The 25,047-nt window shown below is 40.1% G+C and overlaps 2 protein-coding genes across 4 annotated transcripts in view; one reads left to right on the forward strand and one right to left on the reverse strand.

The window, feature by feature from the left end:
• The first annotated feature begins 942 nt into the window (after window positions 1-942).
• ccdc89 (coiled-coil domain containing 89) lies at window positions 943-3,441 on the forward strand. Its single transcript, XM_002939711.5, has 2 exons — window positions 943-1,795; window positions 2,571-3,441. Exons 1-2 carry the CDS (start codon window positions 1,214-1,216, stop codon window positions 2,991-2,993), a joined length of 1,005 nt encoding a protein of 334 aa, XP_002939757.3. The 5' UTR covers window positions 943-1,213; the 3' UTR covers window positions 2,994-3,441.
• Window positions 3,442-6,391: 2,950 nt separating this feature from the next.
• myo1a (myosin IA) overlaps window positions 6,392-25,047 on the reverse strand; it is a 57,650-nt gene continuing 38,994 nt past the window's right edge. For 2 of the 3 annotated variants that reach the window (XM_012956815.3, XM_031895899.1), the window contains 11 exons: window positions 24,534-24,627; window positions 23,836-23,985; window positions 21,333-21,401; window positions 18,496-18,582; window positions 15,055-15,129; window positions 14,526-14,660; window positions 13,357-13,463; window positions 11,833-11,965; window positions 10,654-10,803; window positions 9,402-9,529; window positions 6,392-7,764 (listed from right to left, as the gene is read on the reverse strand). In XM_012956815.3, coding sequence (XP_012812269.1) covers window positions 7,644-7,764; window positions 9,402-9,529; window positions 10,654-10,803; window positions 11,833-11,965; window positions 13,357-13,463; window positions 14,526-14,660; window positions 15,055-15,129; window positions 18,496-18,582; window positions 21,333-21,401; window positions 23,836-23,985; window positions 24,534-24,627 — 1,249 coding nt within the window. In that variant the 3' untranslated portion in view covers window positions 6,392-7,643. 3 annotated transcript variants of the gene reach the window in all.

Raw genomic sequence — 25,047 nt, forward strand, 5'->3', positions numbered from 1 at the left:
TTTGTTTCTACATCTCTATCTGACAGTCAATATTTTTCAATGAGAGAAAAAAGTATTTCAGGCACCATCAGATTTTATCTAGTTGGATGCAGCTTGCAGTGTTCCCTTCTAGCAGTTGTGTTCTGGTGTAGGTTACACATCAGATTTTTCTATCGGTCCCTTTATATTTTGACTGTAGGATGTGATCTATTGATCCAACACCATCTCCTATGTAGTTTTTTTAGCTCTTAGGCCGCAGACCCATTGTAGCCCTCTCTTGTTGCCAGGCAAGGAAAGGATGTCCATTTTTTTAATGTTAAAATCGCTCTTTGCACAAAAGCACAATTTCCAATACAAAAAAATTTTTTAAAAATCAGTGCAGATTTTCCAGGGGAAGCCGTTTCCAGCCCAGATAAAGTTCCCTGATGAAGGATCTAACCTCGCCTCATGGCACTACCATCCCCACTGCCGCCCATACACTCCCATAGCTCTGCAGCACGGTGCCAACCTAGCAACATGTGCATTAGGGTGATATGCTCTAAACCTCTGACACCCAGCAATTCCTATGAAGATCATTTGGAAACAGCTGGAAGTGACGGTGAGAGAACTCACACATTTCTTAAAAAGTTGAGTTTATTATTCAAAGCTTTCCATGCGCCTCCAGTTCCAAAGGCCGCGCTAACCAGTGAGAGGCGACTTTGCCCAGAGCCCCTCCCCCAGCCTGCCCAGTTATTGCCCATATCCGGTTGGTTACTGAGGAATGGAAGCTAATGGTATCCATTTCAGATTTTAAAAGCTCTTAATTTGCCCATTTCTCACTACATACGTCGCAAAACATAGATGTTACTGGACCCCACAGCAAATTCATTATAGAGGCTGCAATGACTGCAATCATTTTTTATTAAATTGACGTTTCGAAGTGTGTTGTTAACGCTACAATACTCTCCCCGCAGGGTCGGCTCCCTCCCTAATTCTACACAAGCAGCACTGCAACAGGAAGCCCGTGATTGGAACATCCCGCTGCCAGCTAACTCTCTGATTCGCTACCAACATAGAGAGGGGGCGGGTCTTTCTTACTGTTAGCAAATGTGGGGAGAGCACCGACTATAGGCAACAAATGATTGGCTGACAGCCGTTGCCCATGGCAATCAGGTATAGCTGTTGCCCTGGGAGACGAGTGAAGCTTTTGGCACTTGAGCTTCATACACCGGAGTGAGTTAAAGTCACCAGCGATATGCCTGGCGAAGAGGGGGCCAACCGGGGTGGGGATGGGCTCCCCGCCCTCAAGCAACTCCACAAGCTGCCCTGGGATGAGAAAATGGAGAATGAGATGCTCCGGTCCCGACTGGACGAACAGTCGCAGCTGATCTGCATGCTGAAGCAACGGGCGGACGAGACGCAGCTAAAGTGGCAGCAGCTGGAGCGGGTGAATGAGGAGCTGGGGAAACAGAGCGGGGAGGCGGCCCGGCGGCTGCAGGCGGAGAGGGAGAGAGGGGAGCGGCTGGAGGAGAGGTTCGCTATATTGGCCGCTAATCACCAGCAAATCATCCGCTTTAAGGACGAATACAAACAGCAGAACCAGGAGCTGCGGGAGCAGTGCGACAGGCTGCGGGAAAGCGAGCACCCCCAACTCCTGCACAGGGACCAGTGTATCCGGGAGCTGAGGGCCCAGCTGGGCGCCACGGAAGCGAGGCTGATAGAGCAGGAGGCGAGCTCCGGGCGGAAGTTGGACTCACTCAGGGCGGAAGTGCAGCGGCTGCAGGAGGAGAAGCGAACAGGCGGCCTGGAACTGGCCTCTCTCTCTCACAGCCTAAAGGCAAGAGCCCGCCCAGTGTGGCAACATTGTCCCTGCTCCCTGTGTGTCCCTGTGTGTATCAGAAAGAGTTCCAGTAGCTAATGTGCTAATAGCAGTCAGGTCATTGGGGGCAGTGCGCCTTGCCTGGAGTTTAACCCCTACACTCCTGCCTGCCCTGGCATTGCTTCTATAGTATAGTCATATGGATTCATGTGCTAATAAGTCAGTTCATTTACCTGAAGTTTTAGTTCATTGGGGGTGATTGGAGTTTGCCCCTGATTCCCCAGTCAGTCTCCCATGCCTTGCCATTGCGCCATATACAGATTATATACGCATCTAGTTTAGCAGAAATTCTGTAAATTGGGAAAGTTTTTAAGTAACTTTATATGTAACTTATCAATTTGCATAATTCTCACAACGCAGCCAGGTGCTTTTCACCGGGCCGGGCACAACAGTACCCTAATGGCGGCCCTGTCTATAATAAATATGATTTTAAGCACCTTCAGGAATGCATTTTGTTTTTTCAAGAGGACAATGCTGTTCCTGCCATCCTCTGTAACCAGAAAGGTAGCTTTATTGCACTGGGGATGAGGCCCTTCTCCCAGCATGTCATTGGGTTGGCTACCTCTGATGCAAGACGCTGACGCTCTAGTTTTTGTTTCACTAAGTGATAGCTGGCTGTTATGTCACCTTCTCATGGTGCATTAATAATAATAATAAAGGATTATTTCCATTTGGATATGAACATATTTAGATAAATCTGAAAATTGGTGTAACTTGGTTTATTGTGTTGCAGGTTTCAGAGGAAAGCCGTCATGAAGCTGAAGAGAAGCTGGCACGTCTGGAGGAGATAAAGAAAGCTGAGAAGGTTGAAGCAGACAAAAGACTGGAAGAACTTAAGAAGGAGAAGCAGGAACTTTTAAATCTGTGCATGGAGCGAGGGAGAACCCTGCAAGAGCGGCAGAGAGAAGCTGCTGAGCTCAGTGTTCGGTTACGAGAAGCTGAAAAGTCACTAAAGAAGGCAGAAGAGAGGTACCAAAGAGACAGGGCGGCTGTTGACGCTGATGCCAGAGTGTCAGAGCTTCAGAGCAAACTGGAAGATGGTGAAAACCACTTTGAGCAGCTGAGAAGAGATTTTGAAGCTTACAAAAAACATAGTGGGGACTTGCTGGCTAAGGAGAGAGAGCTAAACTCAAAATTACGGCACTTGATTGGATGAACACAATGAGGTGTTTCTAATGCTGTAGATTTTACCATAGATTTAGGAGAACAGATGCAAAAAATGCTGAATAAAATATAGTTGCTAGGACAAATATATACATTTATGCTTCTAATATTCTAATATTTGTACAGCTATGAAGAGAGAGAGAAGCAAGTGAGAATCCTCCTGCTGTGAGATCAAATATTATATGCAGTAATACTAATAAATAGTGTAGAAATCTTATAAAGGCGGCACAACCGCAGAATGTTCTTAGTAGTAGCCAGAATATAACAGAGCAGTTACTGACATACTACCCTATTTATCGGGGTTTCTGAATGTAGTCTATGGTGCCTTTTGATCACTGCTGCTTGCAGTATGACGCTCATCAAAATGCTGCTTTCTGAACTTTATTGCTGCTTGCTAGTGTGTATGAGAAGCTCTGCATTTCAAGATAGTACTTTTATGCCAGCAATTGTGGTTGCTTGCATTTATCAAATGAATATATATTCAGATAAATAACTCCCACCATGGTGCACTGAGGTAAGGCTGTGGCCAATAATCCCCAATTAGCTTCAAGCTGATCCAATGGAATCCCAAAAACCCAGTCTGTCTCCAATTTGCTTTAAAGTGGAAAAAAACATGGCAGTCAGACCAGTTCTTGATTTAATGGACTCCAATAAATAGGGAATAACTTACCTCCTATTGTGAAGTATAAGGATATTGTTCCTTGGAATTACATGACAATATAAATTTATGAAGCCAAAGCCTGTGCACTTTAATGGAATTCTAAGATGACTTCTAATATCCTTATTAAAGGAGAAAGAAAGGCAAAATGTTAGGCACGCCCAAGTGACTTTAATCGCTTACCTTGTACCCTGGGCTGGTGCCCCTGTACGGAGAAAACAGCACCAGCACGGGGTAGCAGCGATCGCTTCCTCCCTCCGGGTTCCCTGTGTGCGCATGCGCAGAACTTAAACAGAAAAGTCTGCTTTTCACTCTACTGCACATGCGCCAACCACTGGCATTTTCGGAAAGGAAGCAGGAAGCGCTCCAGGTGCCCCGTGCTGGTGCTGTTTTCTCCGTACAGGGGCACCAGCCCGGGGTACAAGGTAGGCGATTTAAGTCACTTGGGGGTGCCTAACATTTTGGCACCCCCAAGTGACTTTGCCTTTCCTTCTCCTTTAATTTACAACAGTTGCAGTGAGTCATGTGACAGCACTGATTATACCTGATGACATTACTAAGCACCTTTTATGTAGTCAATAATGTATCCCCTATTGTAAAATATAAGGATATTACTAATAACAGACTAAAGGCCAAGTGCTTTTATAAAAGCCATTGAAATCCAAGGTGACATATAGTCATATTTTACAACAGGGGGTACATTATTTATTATAATACACACGTTTCAGTGAGTCATGTGACACATGGCATCACTAAGCACCAATTGAAATACCTGTTACTTTCTTTTCCAAGTTTCTGTACTTCCAGTCACATACAATAGCTAAATGCCATTCCTCGCATGCATTTAGATGTATGATGGGTATTCCACCATGTTTTTCTTCCCTCTTGCTAAATGAACTGCCTTGGCGCTCATGTTGCTTGCTACCAGTTGAAAATATGTTGTAGTAAATGGTTAGTTCACATATTCGATTGTGTTTACGTCAGACAGAGGTGTATATATCTTCCTGGTGCTCTGAAAGTTTAATCCTTGCTGTAGGTATTCATTCAAATCTGCCTTACAGCTCTTTAAACCCATGAACGATTATATCTTATGAAGCAAGAGTATTTGACTTAAACTAACCAAAAAAGTCATTGTTTTGTCAATTGTTTTAGAATCATTTTGACTTGTGTTTGTGGCCATAAACCTTCTGTGTCAAATTAGATATGAATGATGTGACTGGTGCAGGGGCATATCAGGTAAGAGTCATAAGGTATAAGTTACACAGATTTGTCCAACTATTACAGTCAGGACTTAAATGTATACTTCTGTTGCCATAAGGAACAATGTAAACCCTGTCATAAAGTCTCATCAGTTTTCCAATTTGTGTGTGTGAGTTTTCTTTTTCAGTTTAAATAAACTTGAATGTTTGTATATTTCTTTAAAATTTCAATATAAAAAATAATGGTCAAATGAATTAAAAAAAAGCTTGAATACATCACATTCACATTGTACCCATTGTTTTTAATGGGTCTACCAAGTATCAAAAAAAACAAAAAATCTAAATTTAGCTTAGAACAACTCCTGTTGACTTCTACATGAACTTGCAAGGTTTTAGATACTGAAGTTTTACATTCCAGGTTTTGTGTTTAAAAAATATTGAATATTCAAGTTTTTGAAACCATAACTTGAATTCATGGATTTTAGCCCAAAAAATAAATATATAAATAAATTCAAGTGTTGATAAATCAGCCCCTTAGTTTAACCCAGCATTACTCATAGATTTGGGCTCTTTATTTGGCTCTTTCATTAAGAGTAAAGAACAGTTCATTATATTGTGTGAGAGGAGAATTGACAACTGTCTGCTCACTTGTGTAGTTGTTTGAGGGTTCCCTGCTAGTGAACTGTGTTAGTTTGTTTCTTCACCCTTTGAGGAATATGTCATTACAAGGATATAATGAATTGTATGATGGGATCACAACACAATCTGCAGAGACTCGGCTCAGATCTTCAGAAACTGCCAGAAGTACCTATTAGTTGTAGCTGGAAAGCCCTGCCAACCCCGGTGTTCACCGATGCTCTTTTGGGGCCCTGGACTTTCTGCAGGGGAGTTGACAGGGATCCTACACACAGCAAAGGTATTCTAGTAAACATGGTACAAAAGGGATCAGGCAGAGGCGAAGTCAAGTCAGGCAAAATGTTGGTGGCAGGCAGCAGAGATTCAATAGTCAATATTTCAACGTCGAGGACAGATGCATGAAGCGTGCTTCTCTAATGGAGACCGGGGACTGGTTTGCATGAAGGTAGGAATGCGCGTTGGTTTCCTGCTTCTCCTTACAGTTTTCTGTCTGTCATCGATCCGATAAAAGTAGAAATGTAGCTTTGTCACATGTTGTTGCACTTTTTCATAATATATAACTGACAATATAGTACCAAAAGGATTGGAATACCTCAGTCTACAACACTCCACTCTGAAACTGAAGGTATTACAGGTATGGGACCTGTAATCTGGAATACTTGGGACCTGGGGTTTTCTGGATAAGGAATCTTTTCCTAATTTGGATCTCCATACCTTAAGTCTGCTTAAAAGGCATTAAAACTTGGATTGTTTTGCCTCCAATAAGGAGTAATCATATCTTAGTTGGGATCAAGTACAAAGTACTGTTTTATTATTACAGAGAAAAGGGAAATATGTTTCAAAATGTATTAAAATGGAGTCTATAGAAGAAGACCACAACGAGGCAACACAGAGGAGTATCCTTTTAAAATAAATTGTTTATTAATACCAGCTGACATACTGCTTAAGAAGGCACAGGTGAAGACCTCTTAAGAGAGAACAATCTTTACAGTGAAGATCTACTTGTCCTCACGTTACAGTGATTTTTTGGAGATCAGACTGTAGACGGTAGTTCATAAAATATTACTTTCCAAAAGGGATTTGTGCACATTCCCAGCAGCCTGACTTCTACCTTTGGGTGCAGCCTTTGGAACCTCCAGTACCTCTCTCGCTACATATACATATTTCCTAAGGATACAGGCATTACGGCCTGAAACATGGCATTATCATGCTTTCATTTTATCTTAACTGGTTATAAATAAATGTAAATATATTTTAAAACATGATATGCCAAAGTTATACCTCCTCTTGTCTTCAAACATTAGTCCTTAAACTGGATCATCAATCATTCGCTATTATATTTGCTATTATCCATCGGCTACTATTTGCAGAAATTGTGCATCTATAATCTGTGGCATTTCTTATTTAGGAAGGAGGATATCAGAAAGAGATTGGCCTAGCAGTAGGACAAATAGGAATATGAATTTGCCTCTATGAAAATCTGTGAACTGTCCCCAAAATATAAGTTATGTATTTGGGGCCTTTGTACAAAAAGAAAATGGAATTTGAGGATTTCTAAAGGTTTCAGCATAATTAATGAGTGCATTTGAGGTAAAATCATTCTTTTATTAAAATACATCTAAGGTCCTACTATAATAAAGTTGATGCTCAGGGAGAATCTTGTATACACAGCACTATGTAATTGCACAGGGACATCCCTTGGAACTGTAAGTGCAGCAGTCAAATGACATTTTTACACAGCGAGGCCATTTGTGCAAATTGCAACTATACAATAGCTTGGGCTCATCACAGGGAGAAGAGAAAATAGTCCTTGGAGCAGGTAGTTTTTTTTGATTATTGAAAGGTGCCAATATGCATAGGGAGGGGAAGGAGCCTTTGATGATTCAAGGCAGCATTAAAAGAAGTGGAAGAATAGATGACAAAAGGTGGAAAGCCTTTCAAACGAAAAGGTGTGAGAATAAGACCCACGACTAGGTATATCCTACTCCTGCTACAGAATCTGATTCCTTTGTGGCTTGCAAGGCAGATGGAGATCACGGTAAGGTTTGGAAACCCTTCTCTGATTATGAAGAATAGCCATTTTAAGGTTGCACATTGCAAAAAATTAGGTTCAAGCAGGTTTTAAAGCCCCTTCATACACTCATGATCACTATACAAAGACTTCCACTGTTTGGCTGCTTTTCTTCTTGTAGACGGGACCCTTTCCATTCTGAACACTTGCTTCAATGAACTTCAGAGCTATTGGATCCTTTTTGAACTTCACTGAAAATCTTTAAAGAAAAGAGAAAACAGTTCAAATAAATCATTACATATTCATTTTAATAATCGTAAGATATAAGAATAATAGTAAGATATCTATCCAGGGCAGTGCCCATTCCATCTGCATTGCCCGCTGCTTATTTTCAAGTCCCTGAAATGAATCTACACAGGAACAAGTATATCTGAAGTATATAGACGTGACACAGACGTTTTGTATGGAGTAGTGCAAATGTGCATAAACTGGTAGCTTAAATCATAACCAAATGTAAAATAACTCTGTAATAGTCTTCAGCTACACATGCAATGCACTGCAGGTTTGTTCAATGTTAAAAAGAAAACACAAAACATTTTCAGTCAACAGGATTCCCTGCCTCACCCAGTCTGAACAAGCTCTGTTTATACCTAATTAGATATAAAGCAATTAGTTTTGTCCCATACACAGACCAGTCACAGGAGAAACGTTTCCCCTAATGCAGCAGTGACTGGGGGGGGTGGGCGGTTTGGAGGCCATTAAGTGATACTGACACTAAAAAACTACTCTTCAAAGAATGTATGATAAAAGTTGCCTATAGGTCATGTAGATGGTTTTTCACTGATACGTCTGATTTTGTAAGTACTTGAAGTTCCTAAACCTGACTGTTTTACCAACCTTACTGTCCCTTCTCAGCCTGTCAGTTACAGCTTCTAATGCAAACGAACTCTTACTGCACAAATATGGGCCCGCCGTCATAGAGGGACATGGGGCATCAAATAGATAATGTAAAAGCATCATGCAAATCATTTTATGGCAAAATTATAAAGAGCATGCAAAGGCAGTGTAAAAATGATTTTATTTCTGGTGTCAGTATCTCTTTAAGGTTTGGATTTGGGGACAATGCATATTTTTTTCTCCTAGATACTCCTGGAAACCGAGCTTGAAGGTCAGTTAGGCTGAGATAGTGGGTTAGAACTTATTTTCTACCCAAGATATTCTTGGAACTTGACCAAATCTTGGATCTTAATGGTGATGGGGCCTGAACTGGAAAAATCAGGAACCTCTGCCCTTGTGTGACTTTACAAAGCCCCAAAAGAAAAGCAACAAGGCTGGGGGGAAAAGAATGCCAAGTATGCTGGCTGTATTTCCCCTTAGCCATGGGCGCTGCTGCCAAGAGGCAAGTTTAGAAATTCACCTCAGGCAGCAGCACCCCCGCAGGTTAATGGGGATGGCAAAATGCTGCTCCTGGCAACTCTAAGGCTGATGGCAGACGCGGCATGGGTGGATATTTGTGGTGAGCAAAAAAGCGATTGCTGAAAATACCGCCCTACGCCTCCTACATGTGCCTGCACCTGAATGAACAAGATAAGCTCAGGTGCAGGCACATGTCGCCGAAATACGCATAAAAATATGAGACTTTGCATTCTCTTGCATTTTTATGCGTATTTCAGCTACATATAGCGTATTTCGTCTGCCATCAGCCTAAGAGCTTCATTTCTGGTTTTTAAACTGGAAATTTGGCTATTCTAGTACAGGGAGCACAAGCACGCTCTCTGCACTAGCGACGCACCCCCCTTGACTTTCCTTCAGCGATGAAAAGGTAAGCGCAGAGATACGAAGCATGGGGGGCAGCATTGTGAAACCCGCCCTTAGCCTACGATTATGAATACTTACTCATCGCTGATCTTAACATTTAGTTTATTTTTTGTTGCTTCCAGTACAGATTGGTACAGCTTGGACAGAATTTCGATTGTATTCAGGCTGGACAGTAGGAAGTCTCCTTTTAATCCTGCAGTTGCTGTCTGTGAATAAATAATAGGGTTATCTGGGGTCTGTGAATATATATATATAAAGCATATAGGACTGTCTACAATGAAATGTAAGAAAAAGTCACTGACATGGACACTAATGGGCTTGTCAATTTTCAAGCATGTGAATTCGAATTTGTTATTCTAAATCGAATAAACTCATAATAATAAAACTCATTAATAAGGAAAACTTTTAGAGTTTACAAACTCGAAAAACTCAAAAGATTTAAGTTTGGCTTGGCTCTGCCTAGGACAACTCGCAAGCTTTTAGATAGCGAATTTTCACATTTGAGTTTTCAGATTCTTTGACATTCAATTTTTTGAAATCTGAATTTGAATTTTTTTTAGTACAAAAAAAACTCGAATCATGAAAAAAAAAAAATCAAACTCGAATGTTGATAAATCTCCCCCAATTTAGAGGGCTTTTTCCCTTTACTTTTCAAAGGACACAGCTGCTCCAAACAAGGCTACAATAAATAAACCCCCCAGCAATAAGCTATATTTTGCTGACAGTGCTACCAATCCATAAAGCCAGATATGCTGCATTTTTACCTGCAGCCACTCACAATATAGAGGTTAGAGACCTCAACAATGAGTCCTTTTCCCACATAACTTTGGTCTCCTGTTCAGCATTCCTGCATCACATTTCTATATATCACAAGGGGTAACACAGTGAAATGTGGCTAGTGATGTTTTATAATAGGATATGAGAGATCTGTACAAGTATCTTTATTTTGAAAACTGTTGAGATAAAAAAAAATTTTGGTTTGCCTTTTAGTTTGCCCCAACAAGATACCACAAACTAGCAGATGTTTGGCTGGAAACCATAGCAACGCAGTAATAAGCCCCTTGGTCAGTGCAGTAGGGTCAGTTATGGGCTAGATTATAGGAAAATGATGACGTTATTATGAAGTGCCTTTGGGTAGGCAGGGGGCCATGAAACAAACATTAAAACTCTGGCTTAAGTCAGTGAATAATAATAAAGTTTACCATATCAGAAATAAGAAAGCATGATATCTAGAAGAAGAAGGACACAAGGACAAGGTTGTAGCCTCAATTTAGCATGGCTAAACAAGCATAGGAAACAGTAGCCCTGTAAAAGAAAGGATTTACAGTACCGGAGTCAACTGGATTACAAAGATTCCATCGTTGAACTTGCTGACGGAAACACTGGCAATCTCGTCTAACTTGGCTAGTGATTTTACTTGCCCTTTGGTAGTCATAAGTCCTAAATGGGTATTTGTCAACAGTAACAGCATAGGGGATCCCTAAAAGAGCAAGCAGCAGAATAAACATCAGCATATAAAAGTACAAAGAGCAAAAGACATATGTAAAAATTATGGGGGCACTAGATTGCATGCAGTAAGCTTAAATTTCATGCATTTCAGCTCCATAGCTGCTCCTGTTTGTTTTCTAAGCTCAAGAACCAAATATAAGGGCACTGAGTATTCTGCTTCTGTACATTTATGTGCAGGAGAGCAAGGACATACAGAATATGATGGGCTACTGTTCAATAGAGCAGGGGATAAGTGAATAATATGCTACGTAAAACAGGCACATTTAAGCTGCTGATCCGTGAATGGGGCCCTCCAATGGGCCTCCCCAACTGATATCTGGCCAAAAATTGGGCAGGTTTGATTTTTCTGGTGAATCAAGGACCACATTGGCTCACTGATGCAGACCTCACTCCTTTGCCTCATATTCCTGCCATTGTAATCAGATTGTTTGGCCTGATATCGCCCACATATCAGGGGGAAAGATCCACTCACTTAGTGACCTTGCTGTATGGCTACCTTAAAGGAGAACTAAAGCCTGACTAAAGAAGTAGTGTTGTACATTATGTACATTTGTACATTATGTTTTGGGCCTCTGTACCATCCCAAGGCAACCCCAGCCCTTTAGCAGGGAAGATCTGTGCCCCCAAACATGCCCCAGTAGCCCCCCATCTTCTTTTCTGCTGATTCCCTGCACATGCTCTGTGCTGCTGTCAGTTACTGAGCTTAGGGACCCACTCACACTATACTGTATATATAGAATATAAATGTAACAATATAAGGCTGATTAGTAATTAATACATTAATAATTACTACATGGCAGCTCAGAAACCAGTGCAATTCATAATAATCAGCCCCATAGCATCAGCTTATATGACAGGCCAGCCTCATTTTCTGCTTAATAATGTGCTATGATTCCTAAACTCATCTTCTCAGCAGCTGCTCAGATCCCACTGAGCATGTGCAGTGTCACAGACACTTTCCAAGATGGGGAGCTCAAGTGAAAAGTTTGAAGAAGCTTACCTTGCCATTAGTTTTGGTGATTCTTTCCACATTGGCCGCGACCAGCAATTTTCCAGAAACACCACTGGCACCCTTTTGTAATTTGGGGTTTTTCTGGATACCCACATAATCTCCCTGGAATGGTTTGGCAACACTAAAAAAGCAATTGCAGTTTAATTACAATTATATTCTCTTATTGGGAAATTACATTGTTAATCATCACCTTTGTTGCAAAATGGCAAAGTATTCACTTTTATGTATGTCAACCCCAATCGCTATACACCATCCCAGCTTTTAGAAACATTTATGGCTAAGGGCATTTGCAGCAAAGCCTGTTTTTCTAGTTGTGAATACAGCCAGGATTGGTGTTCTAGAATATGAATTACTTATGTACGGAAGGAATGTTTAAGCTGCAGGCTGCAAAGATAACATGGATGGATATATTTTTTATTATATAGGGTACAGGTTTAGAAATCAGATATACCTAGGACTGTGAACAAAATCTGCCTTCATTTATCACCAGATCAATTGAGCTGACAAAACTGAATAATGCTTTATATATATTTTTTTAAGTTCCCACTGGAGACAGAAAATGTTGACCAACAGAAACAATATTTTTGTACAAACCTTTAAAAAGGTCTGATGTTAAAGCAGTTTTGTTCTGTTTGTATACATGATGCCAACAATTACATGCCTGTGCACTCCTATGTTCCACTGTATTGTGTGTATATATATATATATATATATATATATATATATTCGGCCTTTTATGGCAGGGTTCGGATTCGGGCGAATTCGCTGTCCTGGCCGAACCAAATCTGAATCCTAATTAGCATATGCTAATTAGGATTTGGAAGGGTTAAATATCCGCGTGAACACGGAAGTGAAAAATATATAACTGATCAGTATGATCCTTCCTTCACATTATTCCACTGCAGGAGTTTTAAAGCTATTAAGGGAGTGTGTTCCTCAGCAAGCCCACCATCAGAAACCCAATAATCTTTTTATGGTCCTGTATAAATAGGGCATCATTAGAAATAAGAAGAGAGATAAGAAAAAGAAGTAGAGAGGGGTAGGAAAAGGAGTTAAAAGTGAGAGAGATAAAGTCCAAACAAACCGGTCAGTATAGAAAGGGGGACAGCAAAAATAAAGAGAGGTAGAAAGAAGAGAAAGCAAGGAGTCAAGGAAAGAGATCTGACAAGAAGAAAATAAAGGTGAATAAAGAGGGGAGAGTGATTAGTGGCCCCTTCATTCATGGTTTCCTGGAAGGTGCCCACCATACCAAACCTGCATATTTATATAGATATACATTAAAACACAAATACAAATCCTGCAGCTCCTCTGAAAAAGGCAAATATTTCCATCAGAGCAGTGAATGGTTTATATGTGATGGTTTCCTGAGCAGCAGCTATAATGTGCACATTATGATAACCATTTTGTCTATTGCAAACAAGCACTTCTTAGTAAATCCATTAAACCTCCCACCATAGCAGCATAATTATGTTTAGCAGGAACCAAGCCATCGCTGTACTCATTAATACTGACCTTGCAGGGTAACATTTCTTTTTGCCATTAAATAGCTCACTAGCACAGAGTTTGTCCTGTAGAATAGCTTTCTTCTGGGGTGTTAGGTTCTCTCTGAATTTCTTACACTGTGGAAGAGATGAAGAGAGGGTTATAGCAAATAGTGTGGTTTGATATGCAGACACAATTGACTAACCAGCATATATGTAGAGTTGTCTAAAAGCTTAATTCATTTAAAAGGAGGTTGGGAGGTTCTTAGGTTTTAACCTTTCAACAATAAATGCACTTAGACAGGATCAATCATTTCCCAGCCCGAGAAGTGCTTTTATGGTTCCCAAAATATAAGATGAGTCAGGAATAGAAGCCACTGAGCAGAACATTCCTATTATTGCTCTGCTGCCTACAAGCAATACAGCAGGGTTCCCTTGGAGCTGATTACTGTAATGATAAATACACTGCTATTGACTATTTATGGCACATTGTACTATTTATTCCTGGTGAATAAAAGCACAGACAAGTGTAGCTTTCTGTTTCAGGGCACAAAAAGAAGAAACACACATAGATCTAGATAAGAGATAAATTGACAAATAAGGATTATTACTTTGACTGTGCTAAGCTTTTCCCTTTTTACCTATGGGTGGGCAATATCGGGGAGCATTTAGGTAAAAAAAAAATAATTCGATCGTTTGGCCAAACAATCAAATTATGTGGGCGGCAATGGGGCAGTCGGTTCGGGGACCCCATCAACAAGCCAATGCGGTCCCTGATCTGACTGAATTTTCTAACGTGGCCGATCGATATCTGGCCAATTTTAGGGGACCTTTAGACATTTCTTAGCCCTTACCTCTGTATTCAAAACAATAAAAAAAACTTTATACTCTCTACATCAGAGACAACAATTGGAGGCAGTAAATTAGTTCACTAAGGCAATTTAACATTGGCCCTATGCAAGGTCCAAACAACTGAACCATGCCAAAAATAGATCTTCACAACCTTACAGGTATGAGAGTCACATAATAAGGACCATGGATATGATAAGACATGCCAATCCTGTAGGGTTACCTGCAGGCCCACTGGTTTAATTCACCAGAATACAAGTACTGTACAATGTATTACCATAGCCAATGAAAGAGAAAGAGCAGTGTGTGTTGCTAAGGATAGAAGAGCAAGACATAGGCATTCATTCTAACCTTCCAGTGGTGGAATATCCTCATAATTTCTTGGCTGGCAGGAGCAAGAAACTTGTACTTTGGAGGAGCCCACGTTTTGTTGGTTGGGGACATTGATGGTACATTTTTTTTCAGGCCAAGAAAATACATTTGCAGCTGTTTTAAAGAAAAAGAGAAAGAGATTTCCTTTCAGGATACAATCAAAACATATATAGAGTTCTCATTAAACTGGGTTTTGCTTTTCATAATAAATCATATCAAGATATCCAAATCCATTACTAATGTAAACTATGAGCTCTGGGAGCTATTTGGTACTGCTATAAAGATAGCTAGCGTCTCAGCCATAAACAGTTAAAGAGCTTTTGCTTTTGTGGCAGAAAAGTATGACACACCACAAATTAATTATATGTCTAGTTTCCCTTTAAAACATGGACCTATTCTGTGTATTTAGCTATAATCAGTGTCTATGAACAATTTTCCAACAGGATGATGATCTGAAGATGTGGCATTTACTCTACACATTCCTAAGATAAAAGGAAAAAAGACTTACAATTCTTAGGTAGATAAAGTTGGCTAGCTTCTTTGATGCTGTGGATTTAAACCGTTTTCGGAATTCTTTTCGCACCTGTAATTTTAACGAATAAACTGAATTGCCTGCATTATGATAAAACAATTCAGCCCAAGGTGATGCCCTGGGGCTACCATTATATCATGACTAGAAGTACAAGTATCAGACCCCTTATCCGGAAACCCATTATGCAGAAAGTTCTGAATTACGGAAAGGCCATAGGCCCCACTGTAATCAAATAATTCACATTTTTGAAATTGGTTTCCATTTTCTCTGTAATAATATATTAGTACCTTTCACTTGATCCCAACAAAGATATAAATAATCCTTATTGGAGCCAAAACAACCCTTTTGGGTTTTATTACTGTTTAAATAATTCTTTTAGTAGACTTAGGGGCACATTTACTAACCCACGAACGGGCCGAATGCGTCTGTTTGCGTTTTTTTCGTAATGATCGGTAATTTTGTGATTTTTTCGTATTTTTTGCGTTTTTTTCGGCGTCTTTACGATTTTTGCGTAAAAACGCGAGTTTTTCGTAGCCATTACGAAAGTTGCGCAAAGTCGCGATTTTTTCGTAGTGTTAAAACTTGCGCAAAACGTCACGCCTTTTAAGTTTTAACGCTACGAAAAAGGCGCGACTTTGCGCGCAAGTGTTAACGCTACGAAAAAATTGCGACTTTGTGCAACTTTCGTAATGGCTACGAAAAACTCGCGTTTTTACGCAAAAATCGTAAAGACGCTGAAAAAAATCGCAAAAAATACGAAAAAGTCGCAAAATGTATGTTCCAATCGGAATTTTTCCAATTCGGATTCGAAATCGTGTCTTAGAAAATCAGCCCCTTAAGGTAGGAGATCAAAATTACGGAAAGCCCCCTTATCCGGAAAACTCCCGGTCCCAAGCTTTCTGGATAATGGGTCCCATACCTGTACTTGCAATAATATGGAGCACGCAATGAACTTACTGGGCAAAATTAAAAGTTTACATTTTTATTGCACATACTGAGAGCTCCATATCATGCTCCATTAACTATGTGGTGCACATAACATTTATTCACATATCAGTCACTGGTTGATAGGTGGCAGCCCCCCCAGTCATCAGCTGAGAGAATGGGCCCAGACACCTGGCTTTTTTTTATATCTAAACAAGCCATACAATTAAATTTTGTATGTTTTTTTATTTAGCCTTTTGTTCAGCAGCTCTTCCAACTCTTATTTCAGCAGCAATCTGATTGCTAGAGTTTTATTTACCTTAACAACTAGACAGTGCTTTAACAAGCGACGGGAATATTACTAGGAAAAGGCCTGAACAGAAGAAAAGTAATAATAACATTAAAATAAAATTGTGGCATCACAGGGAAATACTTTTTTGGCTTATGGGGTCAGTGACTCCCTTTTAAAAGCTGGAAAGAGTCAGAAGAGGAAGGCAAATAATTTAAAAAACTACAAAAAATAAACAATGACAACCAATTGCAAAGTTGCTAGGAACAGGCCCTTCTATAACATACTATTTGTACATTTAAATGTATATTGTACATTTTTGCATTTTCACCATTTAGTTAGAGGCTAGCAAATATAATAATGAAAATAGGTGACTAGACACAGAGTTCCTACTGTATTTCCTACTGTATTTACATTTATTCTCAATGAAGAAGAGTAAAATAACTGAAGCTCCTTTTACTTTCCTTACCTACCATGGCCCCTGCATCACAACGGATCCAAAAAATACCGGACAATGTAAAAGATATCGTGGAAACTTATATCAAAGGGATAAAATACAGAGACTGTTTGCCTGCCGCACTTTTAATAAAAACACAGTAGCAGCAGATTCACTGTATTTCAACAAATGAATTACTGCTAATGATTGGGAAAAGGAACATTTTGCTGATATGTGCTATAATGGAGGTAGATACCAGTAGGAGAGAAATCAGTAGATTACAGAATAATAGGACTGTAATCAAGGCAGAAAGTACATTGGGGATAGCTGACATTTCTTTGTGTATATAGACACGAATGAAGGTTAGTTACAGTAATGTTACAAAGAAGGAATCAGTAAGAAGCTGCAGTAATGTGTATGTGATGGGAAAATAATAGCGATGAGCCAAATATAATAGGGAAAGAATGGCTTGAGAAGGAGGTGATTGGGAGGCATTACTGACTGTAACAAGCAATGGATTTATTGATATAATAAGCAGGGGGTTTTGACGGATTCAGTATCTGCTATTTCTGTGAGATGGAGGGTCGGCACGGCACAGAGAGAGCGGCTGATGCCTGAGCAATAAGGAGCTGTGCGTCATCTGCATGGAGGCGGTAATTGGAGTCAAAAGATGTGATGAGATGAGTAAGGGGAAGCGTGAATGCACTGAGCATGGAACATGAGCAAACAGCCATAGTAGGAGAAAGTGGGGAGAATAGCTGTTAGCAAAGGTGGTAGTGAAAGATAAAGAAAAAACACAAGCTTATGCATATTATGGATATTGTATAACAGTCAAATGTTTAACTTTTTCAATGAAGACTAAATGGCAGATTTACAAACACAAGCGCAATGAGCTCAGTGTAAAAAGTGCCACAATCATGCATTTCCCCAGAGTTGCTGTGTAACAAAATAATGTTACTCCATGTAACTCATTTTGTATCACAAATGTATATTGTTTTTTGTGTGATCCTGCATAGCATTGTTACTGACTTCCTGCCCCTATTTCCACAAATTAATGTTCCTGTTGATGGTGTTTTGTATCAGTGTGTGTGCAAATTGCATTTTTTCTGCTATTCGCACTGCCTGAACTTCCAATCTGTGGGTTGTGGCAAATGCCAGAGGGGCTGCTGTAAGATGCCATAGACACTCACTATTTATTGGGCTGGTGGGGGCTGTTTGGGCCTCTGTGTACTTGAAATGCCACGGGCTATTTTGTGTCTCAGTCCAGGCCTGGAGTTAGTGTACAATTCACCACTGGGTGAATTCTCAGCTGCATGAAGGTGCCACAAGCAAAGGGAATCCTGAAATTAACAGCTACTAAAGGCAGCCATTGATCCCAGAGCTTCATCCATGTGCCCTGGGGGGGGGGAAGCTGTTTGCAAATATATATCTCCCAGTTCTGTTGAGGAAGCAGGAATATAATGGGTACTGAACCCCTGAGGGGTTGGTATATTTATCCTGCTATCCCATCTAATCAGGAGGGAGAAGGCAGGGGCCAGTTCTATCTCTAGTTACTTAGTTTACCTGCACCCACCCAGGCACAGAATAGGGACACCAAACCAAGGGATAACATCAGACAACCATTTTGCTCACCCATAAAAGGACACTTACTGAAATATGATGTTTTAGGGGCTCACAATAGGTCACACTGAGTTGAACTCCCCCTATCCTTCTGGTGCCTACATTCATAAATCAGAAATACCAAAACATGCGTAATAGGCAAATTTACCTTGTACCCCCTCCAATAAGCACATATTGTCGAGGATGCTGACTCCTTACGTTTGTCCAGCTTGAACTTACGCAGCAGCACGCGTGCCTGGTAGAAAATGGATGACAGTGAAATCTTTTCCTTCTAATAGGGTAACAATATATGTGTATCTTTTTTTTTTCTTGGGTTGGAATTAGGAAGCCTTAAATTTAATCACCACATGGCAGGGCACTAGAAGATGCATCCATTTCTGCATGTGAGCATTTCACGGTGACACCCTGTTTAAAATTCCCTGATCCCATGGCAAGCATCCCTGTTTCTGAAAGATGTCCCCCTGGTAACAGAGACCCACCCCCCAAGCCAATTCCAGGGCAAGGAGGTAGGAAGGAGTGTTCTTTTGTCACCTGACCCCCTTCTTTCCCTCCTCCTGGAAAGAATATGTATAAAATTATTTTGGAACTTTTCTAATGAATGAATTAGGATTAAATATGTGGCTGCAATGTTGAGCGGGTGTACAGCAATGGGGGAGTGGCCAAAAGTGGGTGTGGCACAACATTTTTCTTAGAGCGCTGTGCACACTGCAGACCCCTTCTTGTCCCTGGATTTCACTTTGGAAATTAGAAGGCTGTGGCTTTGGATAGTATTAATTCAGAATAGAACAAAATAAGAGAAAAAGAGATAAAAGGGGTAAACTTCCCTAACTATGTATGACATATAGCAAGAACCCTCGATGGTACAAAAGTGTGTTGAAAACACTGGAATATACCATTGCAGGACACAACCCTGGATAAACTCTTGGGCCCTACATTTGTTTGTTTTTATGAAAGGGCACAATTTTAACACTGTAGAATGTATAGATACAGTAGATCTAAGTGTAAATCAGGTGCCCTGGAGCAAATATCCCATAGTTTCTGAGATCAAATTCCAGTGGTGGTAAAGAAGATTCAATGTAGTTTGAATTGTACTACAGCTGGAATGATATACCTGGGGGTATTTGATCCATAATGTGGGTAAAAGAAATGCAGAAGGTTGGTCAGATTTCTGAAATCTTTCAAAGATTTGAAAAGAGATCTTCCATTGTTAAATGTGTTTTGAAGGTCAAGGAGGATCTCAGAGTGGGCTTTTAGGTTATTGAGAAGCCAGGAGAAATGAGAGGAAAAGGGGCAAAGAAGAAGTGGCTTTGAGTTCAGAAGCACGTTGGGTATGCACTGTAGGCTGAGAGCATCAGAGGGCAAAGTGGGTTTAATAAGGAATTATTATTTTTCATATATTTGTTCATGTTTTCTATACTTTACCTATTATTGTGCAACATAATAGTACATGTATAGAGGTAACTTAAAAGGAGTTTAAACAGCTGCCATTGACCCCTGCCATACATAGATATATAATATGAGTAAACTTGCCTCATTAGATAAGAAACGCATAATTCTGTTTATTAATGCCACTTGCTTGACCTGGTGAGCTTTCATTTTTAATTGTTTTTATACTAAATGAACATATTATAGTGGCACCAATAAGTATACCATATATACCGTAACTAGTATTGGATAACTCCCTGCATTGGGTGCAGCTTGGAACTGTTCACTGTTCAAATACAATTGTCTGAGAAGAAAGAACTTGTTGGAATATTCTACTTTATCACCACAATAAATAGTTTTCTTTGTCTGACATGAAATAAGTTTCATTTTGAGAAAGTGAAATACCTAACAAATTAAGCTTTGTAAGAACAGAATAAGTTGACAGCGTGACAGTCGTGTACATTCTTTTGTTCGCTTTATGAGTCAGATCCAGGTATGCTTAGAATATGACTCATAAAAGTCACAGAAAATACCAATGCCACTCTAAAAGATGCAGGGATTCTGTTATTTGCTATAACAAGAAAAGGCCTTAATAAATTAAGTGAAAAAGTATGAGTGAGGTGTAAGGTTAATTAAAATCATCCATAGGCTAACGTCAGATGCAGGCAGTTTTCAAGTTTTTTAACTTGAAAACTGCCTGCATCTGACAGCCTATGGATGATTCCACATGGGGCTGATCCCTCTGCTGCTCTGTCCCTCTGCTGGTATCAGCCTCCTACCTGACCTGCACCCAGAACCACTGAATCAGCCCAGGTGCAGACACACAGCGGATATCAGCTCTGAAGTGTGAACTCTTGTGCTTCTTTGGCAATATCCACCTTGTATGCAAGCACCCTGGCCGACACAATGCTTCCAGGTGCAGGCAAGGTAGGAAGCTCGGGGATAGCAGGGGAGTTGGTTGATTCTTGGCCTGCATTTTTCCACAGGCCAAGAATTAGGCTTGTGTGGCATTAGCCTAAAGGACTACTTTATTAATTGTATTACCATTAATAACAACTGCTTAGCCTTTGTGAGAGGGATATCAAATATTTAAAGGAACAGTAACACCAAAGTAATTAAAATCTAATGTACTGTTGCCCTGCACTGGAAAACGTTTTGGGTTTGCTTCAGAATCACCACTATAGCTTATATAAACAAGTTAAACCAAAATGCGTATGTAATTCAACTTCAGGTGCACAAAATATTTTTGAAGTCTGTCTGGTATCATTTTCAGTATTTGGCTTGCCAGAGATGTATGCGGGCTATTCTTTCAGTGCAAGTGTGCTGCACCTATTGATGCAAAGAGCTGAGGGAACCCTGGGGCTACCGTCTGGTCAGGATGGACTGAACAGTGCTGAGCACAACTATAGGGAGGCGCCATTATATAATAATGGCCATTTGTAGGAGTTTGTGGACACACAAATCCTTATGTCATAACTTTCCTTGCACGGAGATATTCTTATTGTCCTTAAATAGAGCTAACATATTCTAAGTGACTTTCAAAGCATTAAGCAAACTTACCTTCCAGCCACGAACATAGGCTTGGAGCAGCAATGCTGAGAATTTAATTTTCTGATATTCTTTCTTTTGCTGTAAAGAACACAAGAACATATGCAGAGGTATGGGTACAACATGCTTTAATCTCACACGCTAGCGACACATTCTTTGGACTTAATCTTGAAAACAGAATAGAGTTGGTTTGTTTGTATGGGCCCTATGATTGCCTTGTCCAAAATTCATAATGTCAACCATGCACCGTTATCCATTCTATTTGATAATAAATCAGTTTGCTTTGTTCTAGTATAAATGGAGTGTAAATTCAATTATCTTAGTGCTCCCTAAGCAAAAGAAGAATTAAGAGTAGTTAATTAACAACTGGAGGAATGCTGTCCATCCCCATTTGCGTTTCAAGACTAAAGGTCCCCATACATGACATCGTCAAGCGAGCGGATCTTCTCCCGATATCCCCCATCTACGGGTGGGCGATATTGGGAGAATCCAGGGTAATTCAATTGTTTGGCCCTGGGGCCAAACAATTGAATTATAATGACGGACATAGGCAAAGTCAGTCCGGGGACCGCATCAACGAGCCAATGTGGTCCCCAATCCGACTAGATTTTCTAACTTGCCTGATCGAGATCTGCCCGATTTCAGGCCAGATATTGGTCGGTAGGGATGTAGCGAACCTCAAAAAAAAAGTTCGCAAACCTGTTCGCGAACTTCCGCCGAAAATTGCGAATATTCGCGAACTTTGCGAACCCCATAGACTTCAATGGGAAGGCGAACTTTAAAACCTAGAAAAGCCATTTCTGGCCAGAAAACTGATTTTAAAGTTGTTTAAAGGGTGCCACGACCTGGACAGTGGCATGCAGGAGGGGGATCAAGGGCAAAAACTTCTCTGAAAAATTGACACACGCCGTTTTTCGAAATGATCGGTAATTTTGCGACTTTTTCGTAATTTCCGGCGCTTTCGTAAAGTTATCGTAAGTTTTGCGACTTTTTCGGAGCATTCGTAACGTTATCGTAAGTTTTGCGACTTTTTCGGAGCATTCGTAACGTTATCGTAAGTTTTGCGACTTTTTCGGAGCATTCGTAACGTTATCGTAAGTTTTGCGATTTTTTCGGTGCCGGTGAACCCAAATTGCGAACATCACGAAAAGTTCGCGAATTTGCGGACTTGCGAACACCCGATGTTCGCGCGAATTAGTTCGCCGGCGAACAGTTCGCTACATCTCTATTGGTCGGGCAGGCCCGTCGGGAGTGCCCATACACAGGCCGATTAGCTGCCAAATCGGTCCAAAGGACTGATATCGGCAGCTACTATCGGCCCGTGTATAGTGACCTTTAGAAAGTCAAAGGGGAACTAACCGTGAAAATGAAAACGTCAATGTACACTTTGATATAAATAATAAACATTCTAAATATAATCAATTAGAAAATTCAGTACTGATTCTGAACTAAATAAATAAGATACTCTTCACTCTCCCCATCTCTGCAATCTGTCCCTCTTAATGCAGCTTTATGTCAGTTACAAGTATGGGGCCTGTTATCCAGAATGCTTGGGACCTGGGGTTTTCCAGATAAGGGGTCTTTCCATAATTTGGATCTTAATGCCTTAAGTCTAATGAAAAATCATTTAAATATGAATTAAAACAATAGGATTGTTTTGCCTCCAATAAGGATTAATTATATCTTAGTTGGGATCAATTATTATTATTATTATTATTATTATAGAGGAAAAGGAAATAAGTTTAAAAAATTTGAATTATTTTCTTATAATGGTTTCTGGATAACAGATCCCATACCTTTATTTTAAAAGACAATTAGCTCTAATACATTGTCATGGTAAAGGGAGCATAGGCTTAGAGCTAACTGTCATAATCTGACTCTGACAGCTACATGAAGTGGCACATAGTACTAAGAGGGGTACAGTGGTGAATAACTTCTTTATTATGGTAACATAATTTTTAATTAATTAGATTTAGAAAATTTCTTATTTTCATAAAATAAAGCTCATATTCAATTTTCATTTTTGCAATAATTTCCCTTTGATATCAACAGACAGTATATACCATAAACCTAAAGCATGATTAGAAAGGAACAAATGGACACTCCCAAAAGTTTCTATACACAGAGTGATATGAATTTAGATTAATGCCAGTTTATATTACCATTCAGACTTGTGCAGATATTCACCAGCCTTACTGGATAATCACGTCAGAGGCCAAATTGTCAGATCAACTAGATCAGTGGTTCTCAACCTTCCTAATGCCGCGACCCTTTTATACAGTTCCTCATGTTGTGGTGACCCCCAACCATAAAATTATTCCTAGGACCCTCGGAAATATGTGTTTTCCGATGGTCTTAGGCCACCCCTGTGAAAGGCTTGTTCGACCCCCAAAGGGGTCCCGACCCACAGGTTGAGAACCGCTGAATTGGATAAAACCAATGTGTGGGGCCAATCAGGCAAATCTTTGCGTGTGTTTTAGCTAGGCCCATTACTTTAGATACAAATGATACTTACAGCATGCCCCCTGTAAAAGGCAGAGATGACAATCTGGCTCTTGCGCATCAGCAGAAAATGAGTGCGGCATCTCCATCCGCGGAAAAGTGTCTGTATAAGAGTTGCCAACTCATCCAGCCGACGTCTGCGCCTGTCCTCCAAATCAAACAGCTGGAAAGAAACAAATCAATAAAAGCCAAGTCCTGGATACTTAAATGAAGCAATAAAGAGGCATCTGGGCTTAATTTAGTAATATTTGTAATGGTTTCCACATGTCGTGTATGACTTTCAAGCAAATATTTAAGAGACAGTGCTAATATTCACACACCGTATATATAGTGTGCATGTCTATCTTCTCCAGCAATGCCGAAACCATTAAAAAATAATAACAAATGAAATCCAAATAGAGAAATATTAGCTGATTACACAATGCCAAGGTATATCTGTAAACACTACATAAAATGTACATATGGTCATTTTAAAGGTATAATATCCATACTGCTGTTTGGATCAGGATATGAAATCTCATTGAGCAGAAGTAGCACATGGTATGGAGATATGCCAATGTATTCTGCACAAGTGACTAGTATAATGAGCTTTTGAAAGAAGAATAGATTATGTATAGTGAGAGATTATAGTGCAACACTACTATAACAACTAATCAATTACTGGCCAATCTGCTTTCACAACAGAAAGAGAATTGTTAGGATAAGACTTACCGTGCTTGGAGTTCTGATAAATATTTTGGTATGGCCAAGAGCTGCTTCTTCATCAGGAATGCCTAACTCTGCCATCATTGCTGCCACACCATCCCTGGAACAAAAAAAATGTCAAATATATTGAAGCCTATTTTGTACCACAACTGCCAGATACTCTTAAGGCTAAGCATGTTAACAAAATGCCAGTCACCACCAACTGCCTTAATCTCTGTTGCACCCTGGTGGTGAGGCAGGAGACAAAAGCTGCCCCTATATGCAACCAACACCTGCCCTATAATATTGTATGCTTAAATTAAGGGCAGGAGAAGCCTATTGTGCAGAGGGGTACATAAGCCTTCCAAAATATTTTATAATTATAACTAAACATATAGCAATGTAATACACATCTGAATTTTTATAGATAGATAGATAGATAGATAGACAGACAGAAATGTAGAGAATAATGTACCCCCAATTGTAAAATATAAGGATATTTGCAGCCACCAAGGAGTTCCATCACGAAAAAGCCTAAAGG

Source organism: Xenopus tropicalis, chromosome 2 (assembly GCF_000004195.4).
Source record: "Xenopus tropicalis strain Nigerian chromosome 2, UCB_Xtro_10.0, whole genome shotgun sequence".
NCBI lineage: Eukaryota > Metazoa > Chordata > Amphibia > Anura > Pipidae > Xenopus > Xenopus tropicalis.